Source organism: Phlebotomus argentipes, unplaced genomic scaffold (genome assembly GCF_947086385.1).
Source record: "Phlebotomus argentipes unplaced genomic scaffold, Phlebotomus argentipes genome assembly contig_5, whole genome shotgun sequence".
Lineage (NCBI taxonomy): Eukaryota > Metazoa > Arthropoda > Insecta > Diptera > Psychodidae > Phlebotomus > Phlebotomus argentipes.
The window spans coordinates 2,783,525-2,793,002 of NW_026776165.1; the positions used below are offsets into that span (position 1 = coordinate 2,783,525).

The 9,478-nt window shown below is 47.3% G+C and overlaps 1 protein-coding gene across 1 annotated transcript; it reads left to right on the plus strand.

The window, feature by feature from the left end:
* Positions 1 to 3,775: 3,775 nt before the first annotated feature.
* LOC132266162 (protein krueppel) lies at positions 3,776 to 8,622 on the plus strand. Its single transcript, XM_059767014.1, has 2 exons — positions 3,776 to 3,815; positions 6,789 to 8,622. Exons 1-2 carry the CDS (start codon positions 3,776 to 3,778, stop codon positions 8,117 to 8,119), a joined length of 1,371 nt encoding a protein of 456 aa, XP_059622997.1. The 3' UTR covers positions 8,120 to 8,622.
* The last annotated feature ends 856 nt before the right edge of the window (positions 8,623 to 9,478 follow it).

A 9,478-nucleotide genomic window follows, 5' to 3' on the forward strand; every position in this document is an offset into this window, starting at 1 on the left:
GGCAAAACCGCCAGCAATCACAAGTTGATGAGTGAGAGGAAATTGAAAATAGTTCAAAGTGATTCAACATTGTTCTGCGTGTCTCGCCAAGAAACCTTTTTGCCTCTTTATCTCAACTACACAAACCACATACTTGCGATAATGGTGAATTGTTTCACAAAAATATATTCTATGATATTATGGTTTTCTTTTTTTTGCTGTGCCTCTTCTGGTCTTCACAGCAATGCCTCAATCGCGCTCAAACCACAGAGTGTCTTGCTGCCTTAGATAACAGCGCGTATGGCATGAGAGTTATTGAAAAATTCATAAATGGATATTATATTTACCTTGAGTCGAAACACTTTCTCGCAAGAGGCAATTTTTCTGCTTCCGTAGATTTATTCAGATGACATGCAGAAAGGTTTTTCGATCTCCTTTCCGCACTCAACCAAGGAGGACGTGCACAAAAAAGGCATCTCAGTATGAAAGAGTGGATATTTAAGGGTATCTGAGCTGAGTGAGACAGAAGAGGATCGAAAGGGACTGAAAGGAGCCGAAATTCTTAAGAAATAAGTTGGGCAACATGTTGTTTGTGCGTTAGGTCCAATTTCTTATTATGGTAAAAAGTGAGGAGACTCTGTTAAATTGAAAATTTGCGTCCAGCTGCTCTTGGAAGATTAGGGTTTTCCATTGAGCCCTTGCCGAGGGACCCTCAAAGTATATCGACAAAGGCCACCAGAAATTGCATAGTCGCGCGTGAATGGTCAAGCTCAAGTCCCATCGGAATATTCCTCTATTGCATCACATATCTCAGTCGGTGTGATTGCATTTGGGGCGATATTTGTCGGAAAAATGGTAAGCTGGAAAGTGTAATCTTCCTGTTCTCTCTCTCCCTAATAATAATCATCACAATCGTGGCCTGTAGTGAAGGAGAAAGACACACAAATAACATGATTCGGAGATACAATATTTGCCCTGAGACAAGTCTATAAGACAATCCACTTGGTGTTAAACACCGAGTTCAGAGTTGCTATTTGCACGGAAATGTATAGACTACGAGGGGCGTTTAACTAATTTCAGCCAATTTGTCGCTGCAAATAGAAGCATAACCTCAAATTCTATCACCTGGCAAATTCAGGAAGTTTTGCAAGCTTCCTGGACGCTGTTTCCTACCCAAAGAAGCTGCCAAACTGTGTAATAATCTTGAGCAAACTCGTCTATCGCGAGTAACACAGCAACTGTGTCAATTGCGCGCCTTCGCGTCCTATTCGCAGTGCCAGAAAAGCAGCCAAAAATGGCGTTCGCGTAGCACAGAGAGGAAGTGAAATGTGTGCAGATAGATGCAATTCTGATAATTCCTGCACACGCACTCTCCAGCAAATATTGATGCAGTGACAAGCATCCCACCTGCACTTGGCCCGGAGGAGCACATGTGCTGCGGAACCCCTCCCCGCAGTCCCTTTTCTGTTATCCTCGCGCGCGTGCCTTGGATCGCGCGTTTTTTATGTCATTGTGTGCCTCCTCTGAACGGTTTTTTTCTTCTTCCTCATCACAAGCGCACAAGAAGCTGGGCAGGAGACAAAAAAATGCACAAGCCCTGTCATCCGTGAGGACAAAGCAGCAGCCCTCCGATTTAGGGCCAAATTCGATTCCTCTCAAAAAATCCAACGATATTTTTTTCAACTGCGGGGAAGCTTTTTTTTTTACTTCAAACGCATATGAAAAAATGCACTTCAGGGTGTCAACAAATACATTTTCAGTGTGAGTCTTGTCAATGTTTTCCCCGTAAATTTTTTTTCGGCAAAAGCCGCTCAATCGACACAATTTGCCCACATTTTATTGAGTGTCTCAATCCAGAGAGGGTTGAAAGCGCGCTCCCCGTACGGGAAAAAAACAACCCTCAATGGTAGTTTGATTAATAAGAGGCATCTTCATGGACAAATTTGTGCACACAGAGCGATACCTGCGACAGTGACAAAATTATTATTGGGTAGCAGTAAAAATAATTGGATTAGGAATGTTTTCTCTGGCCCGAGTGATCCTGAGCCCATTTTTATTGTCTTGTAAATCCCAAGACATTCGCCCAGTCGGAGACCCTTTCTCCCACATTTCTCCATGGTGGCGGAGAAAAGGATTTGTTGTCACAACTCCTAATTATGTAGGGCCTGCAACTCAAAGGATTTATTCGATTCTGTTTGGCCTCCCAGGGCGGCGGCGGCACATTTTCATAGGACCCACCATAAAGAAAGGGTCACTGGGAGTCCGAGAAGCGTGTCATAAAGTAATATGCAAATTGTCGCAAAAGGAGTTCAATTTCAGAAGGTTTTTCTGGGCCATATTTTAGCCAATTTTTTGTAGCTGACCTTCAAGAGCCCAATTGCTTTTGCAACATGCCGAAATTTCTCTTTTCATTGTCTTGCAATGGTCAGTTTTGCGAGCAATACACGAACTTCTGAGGGATTGTCAAGGATAGTCTGAATTTTTCCAGTACTGAGAATTGAAAATTTGAATGAGAAAATTATTTTACTGATCCAATAAATGATTTGATTTTGACTTTCAGGGCGGAAATAGCACGGGAAATGGTAAAATGGCAATTGACTTTTCACTCTGCTGATTCACGTGCTGGAAAGTGCATGGAGAGGCGAAGGAAAAGTGTGTCGGGTTATGTGAACGGGGTCAGAGGGTGGCGGGGTTTCACGGCCAAGCATCGTTAAAAGGCAAGTGTGATGGGGTTCTTGGAGGCTTCTCTGGTGCGAGATTATTGCTCATATTGGTCACTCTCACTCAATTATATCTCCGACGACGAACGGGGAAGCCATCAAGGGGTGTACATAAGGGTTGAACTTGATATAGGGCCGCAGTACATACAGGAATCGGGATGAGGATGCTGGCAAGAGGGAGAGAGAGAGAGAGTGGCACACTGGAGGGGATGGCGCACCAACACTCTCTCACCCTGATTCCTTTCTCGCTCACTCGAGCTCGGGCTGCGGCACTCGGTTGTACATAAGCTCAAGCCGTTTCCATGCAGCGGCACGAGAGGGAGAGGGTGGACCGAGGCCGGGAGTCCTGCAGCCTTGGCCAGAGCGAGACGGCCGGGTGGAAAGGAGGGGAGGTGCGTTTCCCACGTAGGGACTCCTTGACGCTCGGCGCAAGAGCGAGTGCCAGTGTTAGGCTAGGTCAGCTCACGTTCACAAGTGTTGCCGCGCGAAGGAAACCCAACACAGACGCGCCTTCCAGAGTGGCTGCGACTCCGGAAAAGTCCTCACGCTCTCGCTCTCGCTCGTGGGCCCAAGCAAAAAAAAAAACACACAGTCAAGTCAATGATAGTGTCTTCTCCGTTCCCCATCACATTCACATTCACCAGTCCGAGAGTGAAGCGCATATCGTGCACGTCACCCGATCGCCTTACCAGTTTTTACTACAAACATCGCGTGCCACAGCCAAAATCCTCAGTCGCGATTTAGCATTCGAGCTGTTGAGTTTTAATCACAAACCAAGCCGCAACTTGCATCCCCCAAAGATACTCCCATCCAGCCGCTCGCTAGCGAGGGAATCCCCACACCAGCTGACCAGTTATAATCATTTCGCGAGGAAAAAGTGTTAAGCTCTCCCTTTGCCGAAGCCTGTGAATAGTGCGCGTACCGAAGCTCCTTGGAGGACCCCCGAGACACGGTCGCTGATCCCACACAAATGTGGTAAGGAGACGCTTAGAGGGGCCGGAGAGAACTATTTGCGTGCTAAAGTGGAAGAAATAGCCTGAAAGGTGACTGATTTTCGGCGAGAACTGGACAAAGCCATGGCTTTGTCGCTGCTTCAGGAGGCGCAGGCAGCAAGAGGTGAGTCCATCCTATGCCAAAGTACCCCTTGACCCCTAATTAATGTCAAATTCCATCCGTAAGTGCGCTTTTGAGAGTGAATTCAATTAGCTTTGTGAATTAGACTTACACAACGGTGAGCTTCCTTCGAGGGTTGGCTCTTAGGGTTGCAAGGATTCCAGGGAAATTGTTGAATATCTGATGAGATGAAGCTGAAGAACAGCAGATTTAGAAACACCCTTAAAACATAGTTCGATAGTCTAGTGAGGATAAGTAAATGAAGAATAAAAAAAAAATTATCTCTGCTGGACAAGTTGCAATTGAACTCAAGTTGAATATCACTTGCAATTCAATCTTCAATCTAGCTAATTTGCTTGACTTGACGTGACAACTCAGGCACGTCGCTTGAGTCAGAGGACGAGCGTCGGGAGGGGCCTTTCGCCTAACTAGACGAACGGAAGGGTAGAGAATCGCGAAGAATCTTTTCTCCCTTCACTTAATGGCTCTCCCTGTGGAGCTTCTTTTCTTTCCTACCACCCCAAATGAGGGGTGAAAGCGAGATGAACTGATTAAGGAGCGCGCATCTTCAGGTCTCCGGCAACCCTCTTTATGGATTTTTCCGCACCCTTCACGCGCGGCTATGATTAAAAGGAGTGGGTTGTATATCTTATGGCTGCGGGAAATTAGGCGAGAGCGAGATGGAGATCTCGTCATTTTTCGCGCAGATCCGCCACTTGAGCGAGATGCCCTCTGGACTAATTGAGTATGTCTCTCGAGGACCTGGAGAAGAGGCACTTGAGTCCTCGAGACCCGCAAATGTGACTTCCTGATGTCCCCGAAGGAGCAAATTGCTCTCGAGCAGCGCGACGAGAAACACATGTTCGCTGCGTCCTGAAGATGAATTTATGGTCGAGTATCGGGATTCAGGGAGAAAAGATATGGGATATTTCTCTCAATTTTTAACACCCTCAACCGCTTCCGTGGTCGCAAGGTTCGGGTGTGATGTGAGAAAGAGTCGCTGGCAAGTGTGAGGAAAAATATGAATTCATCATCATATTTGTCTTTGGGACGCGAAACAGTTCGTGGTGGATGAATTTGTGGGGCTCCTTTGGCCTGGAGAAGCCTGAGAATCTGTGAATGAAAGCGGAGTAAATAGAATCACATGTTTCACCCAATATCCCTCAATATCCACCCCAATCTCCCACTCTTCCGGAAAGCCGGCACCCTTTGGAGGCTCTCCCCAAACCCGGACGCGCTCACACATAAAAGCTCACGTCACGAATATATGCAAAATGCTGAAGCAACAGACGAGGGCAATTCAAGCGTCTCGCCTGCCGTCGGCAAATCCACCCTCCGAGAGACATTCCACCCCTTGCCACCCCCACACACAATTCGATAAATGTGCATCAAGCGTCAACCACACACATGTTCCGTTTGCCTGTGTACACGCACACACTGCCGCCCACCCTCCCCCCCCCCGAAAAAGCGGCGAAGGAGAAGACGAAGAGGAGGAACAACAACCCCATGTGAGAGTTTGGGACGAGTGAAAGTTCATTCTTACAACTCAGGCGCTCTCCCGAGCTTTCTTTTTTGTGGGTGGAAAGAGAAAAATGAGATATTCACGAGAGCTTTCCTCTCTCTCACATGGCACACATTTCTCTTTTGGGGGCGCGCGCGTCCCCCTCGCCACCATCCCCCCCGAAATTGTTGACATTGTTGCGCATATCGCACACATTTCTCGGCAATTGTGTGGCCTTTTCGCCTCACATGTGGAGATGCCGGCTATCAATTCGCGCGCTCTGTATTTTTATGCTAATGCCGAACACACTTTCATCTTCATTCATGTTGCGGAAAATCCCACGGGGGTGATTTTGCGTCGCGAATATTCCCATTTGCGATTTCCTTGTGTGCTCGAGGAGCTGCACATCACACACACACAAACATACATCATAGATTCTCATAAGTGCAGGCTTTTCCATTTAGGGGCTGAAGGGAGGCGGAAAATTGAGTTACAGCAGTCTTTTATATAGTTCATTACTTGAGGTTCAAAAGCCAACTAAATCATGTGTTCTGACACGCGTAGAAGTCAGAAGAAAAACCTCCAATCACGACCCGAAGTACAGAAGTCTTCAGTCAAGATTTGGGGTAAAATCGCCGTGCGAAATTTGACAGAGAAATGGTTGCGAAAGTCACGATTTTGTGTCTGCAATTTCAACAGCCATTGTCTAAACATCCCCTCAGCGTGGAAATGGAAAGCCATTGTGAAGGATGAAAAGTGAAAATTGCCCGGGAGATGACAATTTTCACTTTCACTCACTTGGTCCCCGAAGGAGGTCACCAGAGCCATAAAAGAGGTGATAACAAGTGATAAAACTTGACGCGAAAATTGAAAATCGACATAACATGGGCACCACTGAATTGCGAATATTCAGCTAATGCGTCCCTCGGGGTGGTTGCGTGCACTTTTGGGAGGCCCATTTTGACACTGTCCCTCCCCGAACAATGATGATTGAGCTGGAGAGAATCTAATAAGAAATTATATTTGGCGCTTTGCGGGGTGGGAAAACGGCTCGAGAGATCAATTGAATTTTGCAGTTTTCTGCGAATCCTTTTGTGTGAAATAAACTGAATCTAAGGGTGGCAAATCAATTCTGAAACACTTATTGGGTAGTTTTATTGGAAATTATTTGTTAGTCATGAAATATTAAACCCTTCGCTGGAAAATATTGGAAAAATGCCTGATTTCTAGTGAATTCATCAAAATCGATGTTAATCAATGTAAATAAATGATTAGATTCACCCCATAATTAGCAATGCTAAATAATTGCTGCTCATTTAAATCGGAAATTCGCTAATGCTGAGCATTTCCCGGTATTTCCGCGCTTGTCATTGTCGTCAGGAGCGGAAATTGGCGTGAAGATAGCGAACCCTTTCTCTCTGCATAATTACCACCGCTCCAATTAACCCTTGTCTTTCTCTCCCCTTCGCGCACAGGCTTGGCAGCGGCCAGGGCGTTGAGTGGTGGCCTGAAGCACGAGGACGAGCGCAACCTATCGCCGCCAATCAGCAACAACAACACCGCCTCCATGTATTCCAGCCTCATTCCCACCACGGCGTCCGCCATGAGCATGCTGGCGCCACACTTCCTGGCCAATCAGACCGCCGCCGCGGCTCTGCTGGGCATCCCGATGTCCAGCCTGGCTTCCGCCTCGCCCTTCTTCCAGACTCATCCGCTCTTCAGCGCCTGGAGCCAATCGCCGCCGGCGGGCGGCAGTCCGCCGCCAACTTCCCCCTTGTCGCCGGCGCTCAGTGTCAAAAGCGCCACGAAGAAGTTCACGAACAACAATCACATAGTTTCAACAACGACAGCGGATTTGGGGCGGAAAAGTGCGCCGCGGCGACGACAGATTAGCGTGCGAAAGGACATAATTTCGTCACCAATGGACACTGCCGAGGCGCCAATTTCGCCGCCAACGTCCGGCTCATCGCCACAGTCGACGGGGTCTGGAGAGCATCCGCCGGCGCTCACGTCCAGCACGAAGGACCCCACGAGAGACAAGGTGTTCACGTGCAAGACGTGCAAGCGCTCCTTCGGCTACAAGCACGTGCTGCAGAATCACGAGCGGACCCACACGGGCGAGAAGCCGTTCGAGTGTCCGGAATGCAAGAAGCGCTTCACGCGTGATCACCATCTGAAGACGCACATGCGGCTGCACACGGGCGAGAAGCCGTACAAGTGTGAAGAGTGCGACAGGCGCTTCGTGCAAGTGGCCAATCTGCGCCGCCACTTGCGAGTGCACACCGGCGAGCGGCCGTACCCGTGTGAGCACTGCGAATCACGCTTCTCAGACTCCAATCAGCTCAAGGCGCACATGCTGCTGCACAAGGGCAAGAAGCCCTACAAGTGCGAAGTGTGCCACAACAGGTTCCGCCGGCCGCATCACTTGAACTCGCACAAGTGCAGCCTCACGAGCCCGCCAACGCCAGTGCTGAGCCCCGCCGCGTCGGACAACAAGTCCGCCTCGTCGGACGACAGCGCGCCACCGTTCCACGACGATGCGCTGGACGGCGAGCGGCGGCACCGCAAGAGCCGCGACATCCGCCAGATTATCCGGCTGCCGCCGCAATTCATCCACCTGCAGCCCGAGCAAACGGAGCCCGAAGACCTCAGCATGCACTCGCCTCGGTCGTCGCCGCCATCGCCGCCCGCTTCCCACGATGACGATCTCGATGAGCTCGATGACGCCGCGGCGCTGTGCATCAGGCGACACAACATCGCCACGTCTTCACCGCGGCTGCCGACCAGCCTCGACTCACTCTACTAAAAATACGGGTAAATTGAGCTACAGACACAAAGCTTAGCTAAAAGGCAGAGAATATATTTAGACTCTCTGCGTGTGAAGGTTGATTCAACAGTTGCACGATTGCTGTCAAACCGAATGGCTTTGATGGGTTAATAATCAGAATACTCCTCAGTATATTGATCACCTCGTTGCGCAGAGAGCCACAAAATAGGGATCCACTATATATATTTTATCATGGAAATAATTGAATCAAAGAAAAACTGGCAGGGATTAATCACTAACACTGAACAAATAATTTAAAAAGAAATATAGAAATCTAAAAGAATATCTGTGTAATTAACCAAAAAAAAACAAGAAGTATAAAGAGAAGAAAATATTGTGGAAAATTATAGATAATCTAGGAAATAGGCAGAGTATAGATGTAGTGACTAATGATATTCAGTTTGAACAAGAGAAATATAAAACTCTATATTTAAAGATGGATAAATATTTAAAAGGAATAATGACTTTTTTCGTTTCGTTATTTGAAATTGCGTATAAATTTACGGGAATTTTTGTAATGGTATACAAGTTCCTCACACAATAGATATGAGAATATATTCGGACAGTGGTGGCCACCCTTCCTCCATCACCCTTCGTGGTCTCCTGGGAATCTCCACCCCTTTGCACCTGGACAAAACGGTCACAAGCGTCCAGAGGGACTTATGCAACCCCTCAGCTTCTGTTCAGCCCTCTCTCTCTCGCTGGCAAATTCGCCACGGAAGAGTGAAATAATTTGGCAATAGTGAAAGAGGTGACAGAATCTTGACGACTTCCCGGTCACTCCTTCCCATTCATGTGCCCGATTCCTGAGGAATTCTTTTACTCCCTCACATTTCCCTCCTCAAAGTACTCTGATTCTCTGCCTACCTGGAACTCCGCAAAGCACCCCCAATAAACCGACAGGCATTCCTGCTGAAAAGTGACCCTGAAAGTATGTTCAGGAACTGAAAATTTGCAGTGAGACCACAATTGGAGCAGAAAATTCGGCCTTTGTTGGGACGCTTGCAAATTTCATGCAAATTCATGTGAAGAATTCCGAGTAAAGTCCCGACCTGTGAGGGTCGTGGAGGAAGACATCCCAATCACCACTGAATTTCGATCTCAAAACTCAGACTCAGCATATAGAGAAGGATGAAAAGATGATATAAATTGAGTAATAAATTGTAAATATGCTATAATGTGAATGGAATACCTCTCTTAGATTTAATTGATACTCTATGGAATAGTAATGATGACATTTTGGACTATATTAGACGTGAAATTAATCAATTACTAAAAAAAAAATTTATCTATTTAAAGATGCCCCCAAAAAATCCACATTGCTCTAAGATTTTCATT